Genomic DNA, 17224 nt, shown 5'->3' on the forward strand with positions numbered 1-17224 from the left:
GAAAGGTCACAAGGTCACAGTCTGCCCGAATGGCCTGCAGTGCAGAAAGTTGCCAACCTGTCTGAAACCTGTCAGAAACATTTCTCCAAGTGTCGTTGGACATGCGTGGTCAGGTGGCCTCAAGGGATCACAACACAAGCTCAGTGTTTTTGTCCGGGCACAAAACTCCATGGACGCCCTTCATGAGAACTGCAATGTTGATGAAGGGCCCTCGGCCAAGGTTTGATTCGTAAGACAAACCACTTGAACACCGTAGTCAACTAAAGTACCATACCTATTCTGAGGCCAACATGTAGTGAAAGTAGTTGATCTACAAATTGGCAACGCATGTCTTCTCAACGTGACAGAAAGCAAGAAGCATGGATACCAAAAATACTTTTTTTTCATTAATTGATTAAAACCATTAGTTCTTAGAAATTCGATTTTGAGATATCTTGTGTGCAAGTGGACATTTTAGCCTAATGGTGGCAATTGAGGAAAGGCCATTGACAAGAGTTCAAAATTTGTAATCCCTATTGGAGTGGATTACATTTGGATTTAGGGTAGTTCAAAACCAAGAAACGGGATTGGGATCACTTTGATATCCGATCTGTGATCATAGAATGATCTCGGCAAACATTATGTGAATAAGAAAGTTTGATTCATTAAATAATATACAAAAACCGAAGATTAATCCACTCAGACAGGGATTAAAAGGGTTGAACTCTTGGGTCTGGGATCATTTTCTAGCGGTGTTTGGGACAGGTCAACTGACACCCATCCTTGGCCTCTAAAACACTATACTTAGCTGACAGGATTCCCAAGAGCTACACTAAATATTTCAATGCTGTGACATCTTGTAGACCTGCTGTTTGGTGACGGATGCTAGGATTCAAGTGGTTAGGAAAGGAAAGGCAAGATGTTGATCTCTTTGTGTTTGAAGATGGCATAGAGTAGTGGTTCACTGGTTCTCAAGGAGTCCTTGAGGGTGGTCCGTGTGTGTGTGTGTGTGTGTGTGTGTGTGTGTGTGTGTGTGTGTGTGTGTGTACAGGCTGTGTTGTATACCTGCATACATGATTTCTGACTGAAATGTTGTTTGGTGGTCTATTTTCCACACACACAGCTGTAACAATAATGTATGGCTCTGCTGGCAGTGTGCCCTGGCTAATTGCAAGCATGTGTTTCACAATGAATTAAGGAGGCATGCCCATTTAGCTCATGGCCCTTTTTATTTGTTCAAATTAATGTATACACGCACGCACACAGAAATACACACAGGTTTGTAACTATACTTATGAGGACATCAATACTTTATGACAGTTTTTACGAATTAGATTTTTACCATTTTTGTGCCATTATTAACCGAAACACTAAAGCCTTAAATAGCAGATCTACAATGAGCTTGTTGGTCGGCTATTTTCACCCTAAACCTAATGTCTAATGCTAACCCTAAACCCAACCTGACTTTTTTGTTCAAAGTTTCTTTATTGGTATTTTCCAAATCACATATAGGTCAATAAGACCATAGCATACAAAAGAGTGCGTATGTTACCGGCCCCCCAAAGTTCCCGCTCCGAAAGAGCACAACCCTGCATGGTATCTTGCTGTACCATTAACAAAAGAAGACATTGCATGCAAATAAAACAAGGATATAGTGTAAACAAGTTAAAAAAAAGTCAGGTTGGTATACTGAACTTTTTTAACGATGAAACTAAGGACCAGTAAAATGGTTCTCACATTGTCTATTTATCAAATTCTACTATGTATACTTAAGTTATGGAGGCATTTGTGTATGTGTGTATGTGTGTGTGTGCGCACACACATGTGCACGCACGCACACGTGCACACACACACACACGCACGCGCGCCTCGCACACACACACACAAAACTCGACGCATTTACAAACACTTCGTTTTTTTCCAGTCAGCCATTAAGCTGCAAAGCTCAACTGTCAGCACAAACTGCAGTGCAGAGCAACTCTCAGACGGCCGGGGGTATCTTGGCTGCCGTTTGGGTTTGCGTGGCGGCTCTGTGTATACACTAGACACTATACAACAGTTAAACTGCTCTCCGCTCATGTTAGGTGCTCATATTCTTTTATTTGGTCGTGTTAGGTGGTGCTCATATTATTTTATTTGCTGAACAACAAACGGTCTTTTGGGTTTATAGTACAAAGGCGTGACTGGAGGAAAGAGCACAGATAAATCATCACATGCTCGACCGGACAGCACGCTCACAGATGTTGGGAGGATAGTTAATTCTCTCTCTCTCTCTCTCTCCCTCTCCCTCTCTCTCTTTCACCTAATTTCCTTATTTGTAGTGGAATTTTCCACACTCAAACAATAACATTAGAAACACCTGTTAGATATCATATCATTCCATATTGATGGAAACTGCAAAGTTTTTTTTTTTTTTACATCTCACCTTCAATCGTGACAATGGAGGAATGTGTACTGTAGTTGAAACCACCTGAAAACCAGACCTCTTTCCACTATTTAGCAGTGGTGGAAAAATTACTTTTACTCAAGTAAAAGTATTCATTTTGCAATATAGAAATACTCCGCTACAAGTAAAAGTCCGGAATTCAAAATGTACTTGAGTAAAAGTACAAAAGTATTGCCATCAAAATGTAATTAAAGTACCAAAAGTAAAAGTACTCATTGTGCATACCTAAAGATTTTAAGTAAATACTTTACACCACTGCCAGTAGGCTATCCATAAGCGTACAGCTGTTTTTAGATAGGAAAATATTAGATAAAAGAATATCATAGCTATAGCCCAGAGTTGTAAATTAGAAGCACATTGGGTATATGACACAGACTGACCTCACGGTTTGCTGTACCGACATTTCCATTGCATTTCTGTTGTGATTGTGTTGATAACATCTCTCTGGCTCCAGAGGAAAAATCCTGTAAAATCCTTAGTGTTATATAATGGAGTTTAAATGAGTTACCGTACCAGTACCACTCTGTTTTTGTTTTTTCTGTTTGGTTAAAAATATTTTTTAATGAAGGAATAACTCGGTATTATACAGACATTGTCTGCTTGTATAAAAAAGTGTTTGTGTGCACTTTATTCAGCATTTCAGTTAACCCGTATACCAAATCTCAATGAAAAGGAAGGGATGTTTCTCTGCTCCCAGGACATTTTTATTGGTACAACGTTTTCGACCCTTGTGGGTCTTCGTCAAGGTGACATCAAACAAGGCAGACAGGAAACACAGGAACAAGACTACAAAATAAGAGTACACACTAAAACACACAAACTAGGAACAAGGAACACTAGAAAAACATAACACATGTCACGGACCGTGACAATTACAGTAACGTTAACACCATAGACACATACAAAAAATAACAAATAATCACGGCAGTCCTTCTCTCCACCTTTTAAATGTGTATTGGTGACAGCCCTAGGCGTGGTGGTGTGAGAATCACCCTCCGTCACCATGAGTTGGAGCTTCCTGACGCGGCTGCTGGAGGAGATCCACAACCACTCCACCTTCGTGGGCAAGCTGTGGCTCACCGTGCTCATCGTGTTCCGCATCGTGCTGACCGCCGTCGGAGGAGAGTCCATCTACTACGACGAGCAGGTACGTACGTCTGCTGGTCAGGGCTCGTTCCCCGCCTGGACTGACTAAAAAAAGGCTTCTGCCGCTCAGAGACTTTGGAATACCCTTCCAGCTTCCTGAAAGTCTTTCTGAATGTATAACAGTCCGACAGGCATTAGTCCGACACCCTATCCCAAACAGTAACCTGGTGGCCACGTTTTAACTGGCAACGCATGTCGGGAGCCACGGGTGAGTCTGAACCGGCCACGCATGTGTCAGACTGATAGGGTCGATTCATACTCCTATTTTAGAGCCGAATAAAAGTCGGTTCGGCGCTGTAGAGCCTACAATTTGACGTCATTTGAGGTTCGGGGGGGCGGGTACCGTCCTAAAGTCGGCTCTTCGGTGCTACTGAAATTTTCTGACGAGCCGAAATCATTTCGGCACTACAGCGCCGAAACAGGAGTATGAATCGGCCCATAGTACGTCGAGACCAACGTATGCGCCCCTTTGATTCTATCCTCCACGTGTGTCATGTGTCTCTGGCTTGTTTCTGAGATACATTTTACCGATTGTGCTCTGTTGCTTTTTGTTTGCTATTTATGCTGTTTTAAAGGACGTTGTGAGCCCGCTCTGTGACAAGTGGTGTATATATAAATGACATTTTTACTTTACTTTCCTTCACAGAGTAAGTTCGTGTGCAACTCGGGCCAGCCGGGCTGCGAGAACGTGTGCTACGACTCGTTCGCGCCTCTCTCCCACGTGCGCTTCTGGGTGTTCCAGATCATCTTGGTGGCCACGCCCTCCCTCATGTACCTGGGCTACGCCGTCAACAAGATCGCCCGCACGGAGGAGCGCCTGGGCGACGGCGGCGGTGGCGGCGGCTCGGCGGACGGAACGTCCCAGGCCAGAGACAAGAAGCAGCGCTACCTGGGATCCAGGAAGCAGCACAGGGCCATAGAGGAGGCCGAGGAGGACCAGGTCAGTAGAGCTTGCAGGTCTGCTATTTTTGAAAAATCGAAGAACGACTGACATAGAAACATAGATTTTTCAGAAAACTGTCAGGATGTAGAAGACATTTTTAGAATCTGATCTCAGGTCAAAATGGGTTAATTAAAAGTAACTAATGTGAGTAAAACGTAACTACAGTAGGTAGACACGTGCCGCCTCCACGGGAACCAGGGTTCGATTCAGGAGAGGGAGCCTTTCTCAGTTCTCATTTCTCACTGTACAAGCAAGCCGTTTGTACTTAGACATGCATGGCTTAATCTGTTGAGACAAGCATACTACTGGCAGGATCAAACCCATGATTTTCCCATTAATCTTTTTTCCTTTTTCTTTTCATATTTTTGTTTGTTTATTTTGAAGTGAATAATATAATACTTGAACCACTACACCTCTAACCAGTGGCGTAAAGTAACTAAGTACATTTACTTAAGTACTGTACAATTAGGTATTTGCACTTTATTTGAACAATTCCAATTTCCAATACTTTTACTTGTAATCCACTACATCTCGGATCCAAATATTGTACTTTCACTCCACTACATTTATTTGAAAACTTTAGTTACTAATATTACCACTTCAGCCCTATACATTTCGGTCATTGGAAAATAGCTGATCTAAAAGCTTGCGACGCATTGTGAGCTTGTAGATCGGCTATTTTCAAAGGATTTTTTTATACATTTGAAAACTTTAAATGAGACATTCTGCATAGATAGTGCTTTCTACTTTTGGTACTTTTAAGTACATTTTGATACCAATACTTTGGTAGTTTTACTCAAGTCAATTTTGAATGCTGGACTTTTTAAGTCACAGAGTATTTTCATACTGTATTGCAGTATTGATACTTTTGCTCAAGTAACAAATGTGAGTACTCGTTCCACCACTGCCTCTTAACCAGTTTCATTATATAGATATTCCACTATTAGGTTCTTAGCTTATGTATGATTCATGATGACTATTTTTATGTATTTGATGTATTGCCAGGTTTCTGTTCTTGCTTACTGTAAATCGCTCTGGATTAAGAGCGTCCGCTCTTGTACCGTAACCAGGAGGAAGACCCCATGATCTACGAGCTGGACAGCGATGACGACGGCGGGGGGGTGGCGCCCGGGCGTGTCGGGCGGCGAGGCGGCGCTGCGGGCATCAAGGCGCGCCACGACGGGCGCCAGCGCATCAAGGAGGACGGGCTGATGCGCATCTACGTCGTCCAGCTGCTGGTGCGCTCGCTGCTGGAGGTGGCCTTCCTCGTGGGCCAGTACGCCCTCTACGGCCTCAGGGTGCCCGCCACCTACGTGTGCCAGGGCCTGCCCTGCCCGCACAGGTGACGATGCCCACGTTCTGAAAATAAATCATAAAAAACACTGGTTCTCAACGTGGGGTTCGGGGATCACCAGGGGGTCCAAATAGACCCTTAATTTAGCTGCATACTAGGGGTGGAATGTTACATTTTAACAACGATACGATGTATGGACCATATTGGTTCGTTCATAGCAATATGATTCAATGATTTAAAATTGATGCATTAACTATTTAGAAAGAAATCACACCCGGCAGTTCCAGACCCACAGGAACTCGCCCAGGGTGCCGCCCCGCGTCCGAAACGGTCCAGAAATGACACAGTTACCGTGTGGGGGTCCCTGGGGGGTCCCCGGAACATCCAGACCCCAGGAACGCGCCGAGGGGGTTTCCGGTTTCCAGCGAGCCACCGAAATGCGAGCCAGCGAGCATGTCCGAAATGGTTGAGAAATGATAGTTACCGTGTGGGGGCATGAACACACAATACACACATTTATCAATAGACCAAGAGTAGCGATATTGTATGGAACAGTAATTAAAACCCTCTTTCTCTTTTCCTTAAAATCGCTAAATACAATGCACAAGTACTTGATACAAGTATTGTATCAATACCGATTATTTGCATTCCAAAAAAGTTTCTATATACTTTTATCTTTAAATTAAAAATACTATAGTATATATTTATACTATATAAAATTACTTTATCGTTACATCCCTACTGCAAACTCCAGACAAACAGCCAAAATGTCTTCAGTTCAGCTGGCAAATAACAAAATTACATCATTCAGAACTTCAGGAGGGCCTGGCAATCCCGAAGTTCAGCTGTTCTGCGCCTCCGAGATGTTCTGACTATCCAGAGTCACTGTGATGGTCAGACAGTCGAGGCGAGTGTGATATATTTAGTTGTGTTGCCGCATGCAGCCTGGCTTCATTCTGCCAGCAGAGAAAGCAGCAACTGGTCTCACAAGCCAACCTCCAAGAGGATCAAAGACCTCTCCCTCTCTAGTGACAATCCAAAAAGGCAACATTATCGGAAAAATGGCAAAACCGCTGTAGTCTGTACCTCTGTTACAAACAGCACATCGGGATATCCAGGTATTAAAACCACCGCACCAGTTAGAGGCCATTTGGAGCCCTGGACCAGACGTTGAGAAACCGTGTTATACACTACAGTAAACGTAAATGTGTATATAGGCTACCTGATATTACATTTGAACATCTTTCTGAATATCTTTTGATTATTTTACCCGTTTTTGTTCTTTTCTCTCCTTCTCTTACTCTAACTTACATCTTCTCTCTCTCCTCATGAAAAAGCACAATTCACCCTCATCTTTACACTGTGATGTGACAGTAAACTGTAAGCCTGTGATGTGACGGTATAAAGTCTTGACTGTGATCGCCGTGCTCCTCCTCACAGGGTGGACTGCTTCGTGTCGCGGCCGACGGAGAAGACCATCTTCCTGCGCATCATGTACGGCGTGTCGCTGCTCTGCCTGGCGCTCAACGTGTGGGAGATGCTCCACCTGGGCCTGGGCACCATCTGCGACATCCTGCGCACGCGCCGCCGCCACCACGGCCCCCCGGGGCTCCCCTGCGACCGCCGCGGACCCCCGCTGTATGGCGGCCTGACGGAACCACCCGGCGAGGGGAGGGAGGGGCCGACGGCGACGGCGGGGGCCGGCGGCGAGTCTTACGGCAGCTACCCCCCGTTCACGTGGAGCGCCGCCTCGGCTCCGCCGGGGTACAACATCGCCGTCAACAAGCCCCTCCTGGTCTCCAACGGACTGCACCACCACGACCCGTCGCAGCCGCTGCGCTTCACCGAGCTCGGCGGCAGCAACAGCGCCGCCAAGATGGCGTGCCGGCAGAACCGTGTCAACGTCGCCCAGGAGGAGGGGCAGCGGCAGCAGCGGCAGTGCGACGACAACCTGACCACCGCCGCCAGGATCGGGGGAGGGGACGGCCGCGAGGCGCCGCAGAAGTCGCCCGACGGCGGGCGTCCGACGACACAGGAGCGGCTGGAGGTGGCGATCCAGGCCTACGGCCAGCAGCAGCATGGCGGCGGAACCCGCAGCAAACCCCAGCGGGAACGCAAACCCTCGCGGCAGGCATCCAAACACTCCAGCGGCGGCAGCAATAAGGCCGACAGGGACAGGGCGAGCAGCAGCAACAGCAGCAGCAGCAGATACGAGGAGGGCAAAGGTTCAGAGTGGATCTGAACACCTGACGCTTTAAGCCCGATTCCAACTTCGTGCGACAAAGGTGCTGCGTGCCAAAAATGACCACCTTCTTTCATGTATCAAATTTCATCCTCAAATCTCGGCGTCTCTGGTGCCACTCCGATCAGCCTCTTAACTTTGGTCTGTACAGAGGACATGTGGTGATGGGTGGTCCGTTCAGGGGACAGGTGGTGATGGGTGGTCCGTACAGGGGACAGGTGGTGATTATGTGTCTGCTCAGGCTCGTCGCACTCACATGCCAAACCTGTGTGTGCCAAACCCCAGTTCTTCATAGACCAAAAATAACCGATCAACAAGCTCACAACACGTCGCGGATGCCTTTTTCATTTCAAGAACCCCCAGTTTGGTTAGGCCACGACCTAGCCTGGCTCCAGCCCTGAATTGCTGCCCACGGACATTGAAACAAACATGTTCTGGCGGTTCAGGTCTGGTGACTTGGTCTATGGCGGTGTTAATCTCGGTCGAAAATCTGATGCAGCAGCTGATTGGCCATCAGCGTGTCAGCGTCGTTTCAACCATTTGCAACCGTATGACGTCAAACAACAAACATGGCTGCCCCCACTGTGGTAACTTGCGACCGTATGAATCTGTCTATTAAATCGCCCTATGATAAATGGTTTCTTTACAGGAACGACAGGTTTTAGAAACATCGTCATCCGACATATTTTTGTTTACATGCTAGTAGCGCTGGTTGACCGTGTTTGTTAGCCACATTGATAACGACGTCATCTGCTTTGCTACTATTTTGATTGGTTAACCAATCGCTGAAGACTACCGCTTTGGCAATGCCCATCCCAGAAACGGCTGCCGTGGGAAGGGCTTTCAGTCTGAATTATGGTAAAAAGTGAAACGAAATGGAGATTGTCAGTGTCAGGCTACCACTGACCCCCATTTGATAAGATTATTTTGTTAAATCTCTGTGTGGGGTGGAGTAACACAATCCTTGATGTTTATATAACTCTAATTTACAGACCTTTAAGCGTCCGTTTGGACCTCTGGCGGTCCCCAGACCGGACGTTGATAAACGGCAGCGGATGCGATGCGTTGTGAGCTTTTAGATCCGTTTTCCTTGCACAACATCGTCCACACGACGGAGCATAAATGAAGCATTATATAGAGAAAAGTCTGTGTCACATGCAGCTTTCTTGAGACAGGGTGAAGTCATGCGTAGAAAATAATATTTTGTACACTTACACAGCCTACTTAGGCACGCATGCACATACAGTATTTTATAATGGTAAAGTATCTCTGATTACAGTGATTAGAAATGGTATAAGCTCAGGGACAGCTGTGTATATGGCCAGTTTAATACTAAAAGTTTAGTTAAACTTTCTTTAAAACTACTATAAATCAGTCAATCTACTCATAATTTCATTGCCTATAAATATTCACCAGGAAATAGTTGCTGTATATGCATGATTTTGTCACAATTTGTGACGGAAAAGTTCTAATTTGTTTTTATTTCATTTTCAACTTGATAAACAAATTGATTTCAGAATTATTTTTATATAAAAAATGTTGCTGCCTTTTATTGATGTGGTGGCCTGGGGAACTGCTATAAGACCACAGCAGCACTAATTGGCCTGTCATTCACGTTGCTACATTTCCATTGTACAACTGTCACATTTTTTAAATGAATGACCTTTTCATACTCGACTCACGCCGAGGTGATAAGAGATTCACCGCACAGCCCAACACATATGGGACTGCCCTTAAGTCTGACATCCCTTTAGTCCTACACCTACTGTACGTGGCCAGTTAAGACTAAGATTAGGGTTTGGGATAGTGTTAGTAATGGGTCGGACTAACAGGAGTTTTTACTAGACCCCGAAAAGGTGAGTAGCCTACCTGGAGTATATGAATAGGCCTTTACTGTAGTTGTGCTGTCTGTGTTGAACCAGTCTTACATCCATACAGTATACTTCATTGACCGCCAGGGGTCCATAATACTAGGTCCTCTCCTCTACACCCAAATGCCCTTGCCGAAAATAGCCGATAGATAACCTCACACTTTGTGAGTTTGCATATTATTTTTTACCTTTGCCTATTTTTGCCTGATGTTTGCCTAATATCACATGCCCAGAATATATGGACAGTAGGGATCATGTGGTACTAAAGGGATTAGTATGGAACCTAATATTTATTGGGATAACTTTTGTATCTGTTGTTCAAAGATACAAGTTCAATGGTGCTATTTCTTTTTTTTACTCCTGTTATGGTGATGAGAAGCTGTTGAGTAAGTGCCTTACATGCTGTGTGTAAGAATAACAATGTAGGGCTGCAACTATCCATCCATTTTCATAGCGATTATTCTATTGATTACTTTTTTTTATTCACAGAGTAATCGATTTTGATCAATATGTTTTATTATTATTCATCAAACTAATCTCCCCCAAAATTTCGAATCGATTATTTTTGAATCAACTAAATTGATTAGTCTGATTAACCACTAAAACCCTACTTAACACTTTATACACAAAAAAATACCCAAATAGCCGCTCTACGTACGAAGTCATAACAAGTCGGGATAAGGCGCGTTGTGAGCTTGTAGATTGGCTATTCTGTATTTTTTGGTTCATTTATGCTACCATTTATTTATTTTTTATGGAAAAGGACAGAATAAGGGGGGGTAAGAAATCCAACCCCCCCATCCAAAGATTGAATCAAAATGTAGTAGCCTATTTTTATTTTTAGATTGATTTAATTGTCAACTGTTGTTGTCAACTGTTGCACCCTTAGAATAATGTAATCATCGCTATACGAACTGGAACGACGGCAGTCCACTGGCTCCACCCATTCATAGGCTCCACCTATCCATAGGCTCCACTCATTTAGGCTCCACCCATTCATAGGCTGTAGCCTACACAGCCTACCGTCACTGTCGGGTGGAAACCTTGTCCAAAACGCGACCTAGCTTTTTTTCAGGAATTGGGTGAACTAATCCTTTAACAGCTTTCACTTTAACTCATTCATTTACTAATTAATTTATGAAAAACAAAAAACAAAAGTTAAAATGGGCCGATACAAGGTTTCTGCCTGACAGGCAACAATATGGCATTACTGCCATATAGAAGGGAGGGGGAAAAAAAGAATAACACAATTTTTAAGTTAACATTTTTCTTTGGTTTCTTGTGCCATTTGTTTACTTTTTGCTGTTTGCTCTGGTTTGTGTTTTCATGACATAACATTCCAATACAGGGGTTGACCTGTATGGAGGATACATAGTAGTCAGTGGTAGAGGGCAGCACGGGTCCACCCCAGGTCTAACCATATAGTGTTTGTGATCCCGGAATACGACAATTTGAGTATGCTTCCATCACAACTATTCATGCAATTGATCATTGTCACTGACACAGTTTGATGTATTTATTCGAGGTACATCTACAATCTCACATTGTGTCACATGCACTGTGTGGGCTTGTAGATCTGCAATTCTTTTGCATATTTTCTTAACATTTTGCCTGTAATGACAAGCCCAAAATAGGGCTGCCAGGTTTAAGTGGTTAACCCTATACGTCAAAAGGTTTTGTACAACATAATTAATTATGTTCTGTTTAATTTGTTGAGACTTCTCATTTAGGTATCATTGTTAAAGTGTTCACCTTACAGTATAAGTTAGTGTATTTGTTGTTTTTCTGTGTCTACAATGAGTAGGCAGGCTATTGGTCTGTCAAGCAACACATTGTTTTAGGCCTTTTGGCTAATTTTCAGACGGAAATGTCATCGAGGCCAAAAATGGTCGTACATACTGTGCCACCGTTTCCATTTTGTGGAAAAGGTTTTGTATGAAATGGAGCATGTTACAAGGGGTCTGAGTAAATAAAGGGAATCTTGTTATAGATCGTGCAGTGTTTGTACGCTCGACACACTTTAACACTAAATATAAAATAAAACAAAGTAAAATTCACAAGCGATAACAATTGTAAAACAAAATAGAAGAGTAGTCCACTCTGTATGCCGTTATAAAGGCAGTGCAGAATGTGCTGTGGACAGCAGAGGTGCTAAGATAAGAGAGCAGAGCTGCTAAGATAAGAGAGCTATATTATAATAAAGAAAACCAACATACACAGCCAGTCGCAGTCATGCAGATTGAACAGTGAGTGGTTCAAATCTACACACTAGTGTTTGTGTGTGCAACTTGTGCAGGAGTGACAAAACTCTTCATTGTGCACAAACTGCTACTATATGCTTGTAGTTACATTTTATGTTTCACTCTATTGCCATCTACTGGTCCTATGTTGTAAAACCACAGCCTTAAAGGAGAAATCCAGACTAAAACACATGTACCATGAATCAGCCTATAATCCTGTCCCAACATACATGTTGGCCTTGAATTGTAGACGCACCCTGTTCTCTATTTCCCCCACCTAACCCCTCCCACAGTAAAATGCAGCTAGAATGGTAGACACCTAGTTGTCTTCATTCTAATGCACGTATAGCTCCATGCAGCTTGGAAAAGGGAATGGGAGTCCAATGAGGTCCCAAACAAGGTCCCCAACCAACAGGTTCCTGGCACCACCTTCCCAAGGAGACAGTGGTCGCTCAATAAGTTCAGGACTGGAAATGGCCCCTGCTTGGCCAGCCTTCACAAATGGGGCAGTAGCCCAAGCCCATTGTGTGAGTGTGGTGAGGAGCAAACTATGGAGCACATCATTGAAGTTTGCCTTCTCCAAAGTCTGGAAGGAGGATTAGTCACCGATGCCGATGCTGAAATGTGATACTCATATGGGCATGGCTGACCTGGAACTCCATATTTGGGCATTGTAACCTCGCCATAGTGACAACACATGCATCACGGTCACATAATATGTAAGCAATGCATTTTCAGTGAAACAGTCAGATTATATACCTGTATTCTCTGTGGACTTGATGTCACAGACATCAGCGTGCTATACTGCGAGACTTCCCAAGACTCTTCAGGAACCGCCACCTCCCACCTGAGTGAGATTCCTTCAAGCATAGGCCCTCCAGGTAACAACCCCTCAACACCATACAGGATTCAGACCCATTACTCCACACTCTGGTCGTAGATACCTGAAGCCACTCTCGGATCACACGGGCAGAAATCAGTGTTTAGTTTAAGTATTTTGTGAGTATTTCGTACTATTTTCCAAAGTGAAGTCTCTCTTATTTAAGAGTCAGTATTGTTATGGGAAATACGTTGAAAGGTAACACATAGAGATCACATAATTGATCTGCGATATATTCAACAAGAACAATGCCCTCATGCGAAGGACATCCAAGCAGTCCCGTTCTTCCAAAGGACTCTGACAGGGGCTGTTTCTCCATTTCTTCTCTGGATGAGGAGCTCCTCCGCTACGCTGAGATCACTCCCAAGTCGGACGCACCTTCTGGAGCTCACCTCCACGGCACCCCCCCGCCGTCCATGCGTCCATCAAGTTCCCATGAACATTATGACACGAGACAATGGCGCCTCGCGTCAGCAGATCTAGCTCCAGAGACTGGAGATGGGAGGCGTTCTGAGAGGGGTGTGAGGTCACCGCGCGTTGAAAGCTCTACACATCTCGGCACCTCACCTCCGTCCACACATCCATCAAGTTCCCATGAACATTATGACACGAGACAATGGCGCCTCCCGTCAGCAGATCTAGCTCCAGAGGCTGGAGATGGGAGGCGTTCTGAGAGGGGTGTGAGGTCACCTGCACGCATTGTTGTTGACACCTCTACTACACCGTCCAGATCCTATTATATGGACCAATCAGCGGCCTTGTCCATGAGCAGGGTCTCCGAGGCTTCGTCAGACAGGACCCACACGCCGTCACTGGGATCCTCCAGACAAAACAGTCCAAGCTCCTCGGCATCCGTGGTCACAGAAATGTCCGTCTCTTCTCAGGAGGAGTGGGAGTCGACCGCTCTGACGATGCTGAGGAAGTGGCAGCAGGCCACCATGGATCAGCAGAACCTGGAGATGAGAAGAGAGAAGGAGAGGTCCTTGTCCCTCAACGCAGATAACGACGGCCTCAAACAGCAGCTGGAAGCCTCCTATAAGTCCAACGAGAGGAAAGACCACTTGATCATGAAATTGAGTCAGGTGTTGGACGAACAAAAGGAAAAAGTGGAGAAGATGAGAGCTTTGACCCGCTGGAGAGTGAAGCACGCCGAGGCTAAGGAGGAGTCTCACAACGCCCGGAAGGCTGAGCAGCATTACCATCTGAAGCTAAAGAAAAAGGTCTGGTCTGCCTGGAACTCGCTGACCCACATTCCATATAGGGAGCGGGTGAAAGCGGAGTTTCTCTCCCGAGCTGAGAAGGCCTGCACCAGGGTGTCTGCAGAACACGAAGCCAAGATCGCAGTGTACCACGACGCTTTGGCGAGGGACCGCGCTGAGAACCGGAGACTGCGGGCTGAGCTGGAACACATGAAGGAGTGCATGAAGGAGTGTGCTATCAACATGCAGGCTCTGAACTACACAGACCTGCCTCCTGACGACCTCCCATCACCCGGCGATGATCCATATGCTGACTCGCTATGTCAGAATATGGATAGCCAGGTATACCCATCTCGTCCAGTGTCATGTACACCACGGCTCAATCCGGTCCATTCTGACTCTCCGGGGTCGCTGTCCCATTGCGAGACAACAAGACCCGTCAGTGGACGCGCGAACCGTGCGGAGACGCTCACCCCAAAGAAGAAACCCTCAAAAATGTCCAGCTCTCAAACGAGATCTGTCAATAATACACCCGCTCAACAAAAACCCACGAGGGCGGTGCCGACACCCGGCTGCACCCCATGTCCTGACCTCGCCAAGACCTCCCGCACCCACCCCCAGGGGGTGGAGGTGGGTGCATGCGGCAATGAGATCTATCCGCGTTGGGTCATCTAACGCTGGGCCAGCACATGTACACAGCTCACGGTTGGCCTGGCAACAGTTGATCTCAACAGAGCGTCTCTGGAGCAGTGACCCATTGCTAAACATCCTCCAACATGTGACACATGCTCCATTAAAGTTGACACGTACAAAAGTGCACTATGTCGACTGCACTTTTGAAATGTACAACAATGTAACAATTTCAGAAATTAGTTATTTGGATTTGGGAATTATATTATTTGTAGCCTTTTGGTTAGTCCCTTAAGCCTAGAGCCCATGAACATGCGGTTCTATAGGGTTTTTAGGATTTTTTGTTTTGTTTTTGTCTCTATAGAGTAGACCCTGTAAAGAAATGTCATATTCTGAGTTTGTCACAACTCGCTATGTCAGAATATGGATGGCCAGGTATACCCATCTTGTCCAGTGTGTGTAATTAACCAAATAGAAAGGTTTAAAAAATGTGATTTCAAAGGCATGAAAAAGTATACCGCATTGTTTGTTGTGTGTGTTCATAGTGTGATACATATACACCTCATGATATGAGGTCAGGATACTACCTTTGTATTGCTACTAGGTATTTAAGGGGTTGTTTGCTGTTTCTTTTCCCTGATCCTTACACATTCCTATACGGGTTCTGACTGATTTGGAATATATTTGTGTAGCTTTACTATTTTACCTTATATATTTATTTATTTTTTGTTTATTGCAACTATAGGTACTGGCATACTGCCCGACTAGGTTTCCTATAGAAACGCCCCTGACCATAAAGGCCCTGACTGACGGTGACACATGGACTCTGAAGACACTCACGCGTCAAAGACCGCACTGCTACATGTAATGTATTGGTTCTCAAAGTGGGGTCCGGGGACCCCCAGGAGTCCTTGAGGGAGCTCCAGGGGGTCCCCACTCTCCAGCTATAAAGTCGTGACAGTTCACCCACCAAACAGTGTGCGTACAGTGTTACAGTGTTCATGGAACACAGCTCTGTTTACACCTTTAATTTATTCCTATTTATTTGCAATATCTATACGCTAATGTATTTATTATGGCTGTCAAATGATTACAAATATCATATTAATCATAGCTTAAAAATAAATTAATCATGATTAACGATTTGAACTATGCCCAAAATATGGCCTGTTTTTCTGTATAGTGTTGTGGGAATGGAAAGATAAAAGGCGGATATACATTTAACATATGTTTTATTCTTTATAACAAATCCAGTACGGCAGGAAGGTGTCTCTGTCTCTCACCCTGTTGTCACGCAATGTGATTCAAGCTGCGGCCTATGTACAGTATGTAAATTGTGCAGTCTTTTATGGCAATAACCGACGTGTTTTTTCCCCATCCAGAGAGGGCTATAGTGTAGAGTGGATGGAATTATTATGGTATACATATGGGGTGGGTCATCATCCAAGCATGGATTAATTGCGTTAAATGTTTTAATCTAATTAATTTCACAATTTAATTAACACTAATTCAATGAACACATGACCTTTAAGCTAATTTCAGTCAGGACAACTCATGAATGGATCGAATATATATTTATTGAATATAAAATGAGCAATATATTCATTATGGTTTGGCGATGAAGTGGATCTGCTGTTTAGGTACTCTGATCAAGTGCATCAGTCCCAACCATAGGGACTCAGAAACCCCCGTACCTAAACAGCAGGTCTAAAACGACAGGTGGTAGCTGGGGTGGAGGAGGGCGAGCAGAAAAGTATAGTAGACAGCAGCACAGCAGAATCAGTGTGCACTGTGCATTAGCAAGCAAGCAGGATGAGCAGTGCAAACTTCCAGTTTAAATAGCCGGTATGAAGCTGGAATGAGTGTGTGATTGGATGAGTGAATCATGATTCATGTGAATGAGAACGTGATGCTTGCTGAGGCGACCCAATGAACGGCTTCCGGCACTGAGTTTCCTGACTGAACTTGCTCTGCGCATGTCTGTGACAGGTGCGACGCTCTTGTATCCATTGTATATATCCATTGAATATAGTTACATCTATTCTTATACGATAATGGTTAAACATAATTTGAAGCCCTTGTGTCTATTTAATATTAAAACATAAATTACTGTATAATGCATATAATCTGTTTAACACTATAATTATATTTATACAGTTATAAGCATTATGGATATTTATACTTTGTGTTTAACATACATTATAAGTATATACTTGTAATGCAACTTCAATTTGATCAGAAATTAAATACATGTTTGTACTAGAGGCTCTATACTCAGGATATTCTTCAATTTTTTACTTTAATTAAATTAGTCTATTTCTGCCAGTGTGTACAGAACTCACATTTAGATTTTG

General features: G+C 44.4%; 1 protein-coding gene across 1 annotated transcript in view; it reads left to right on the plus strand.

Annotated features, from left to right (window-relative positions):
• LOC308333302 (gap junction gamma-1 protein-like) overlaps nucleotides 1-11910 on the plus strand; it is a 31391-nt gene extending 19481 nt beyond the window's left edge. The window contains exons 3-6 of the mRNA XM_080789612.1: nucleotides 3391-3572; nucleotides 4218-4511; nucleotides 5585-5856; nucleotides 7249-11910. Of these exons, the coding sequence (XP_080645738.1) occupies nucleotides 3429-3572; nucleotides 4218-4511; nucleotides 5585-5856; nucleotides 7249-8050 (1512 nt within the window). The 5' untranslated portion in view covers nucleotides 3391-3428 and the 3' untranslated portion in view covers nucleotides 8051-11910. The remainder of the gene's footprint in view (nucleotides 1-3390; nucleotides 3573-4217; nucleotides 4512-5584; nucleotides 5857-7248) is intronic.
• The last annotated feature ends 5314 nt before the right edge of the window (nucleotides 11911-17224 follow it).

Source organism: Protomyctophum bolini (assembly GCF_963924005.1).
Source record: "Protomyctophum bolini genome assembly, chromosome: 18".
Lineage (NCBI taxonomy): Eukaryota > Metazoa > Chordata > Actinopteri > Myctophiformes > Myctophidae > Protomyctophum > Protomyctophum bolini.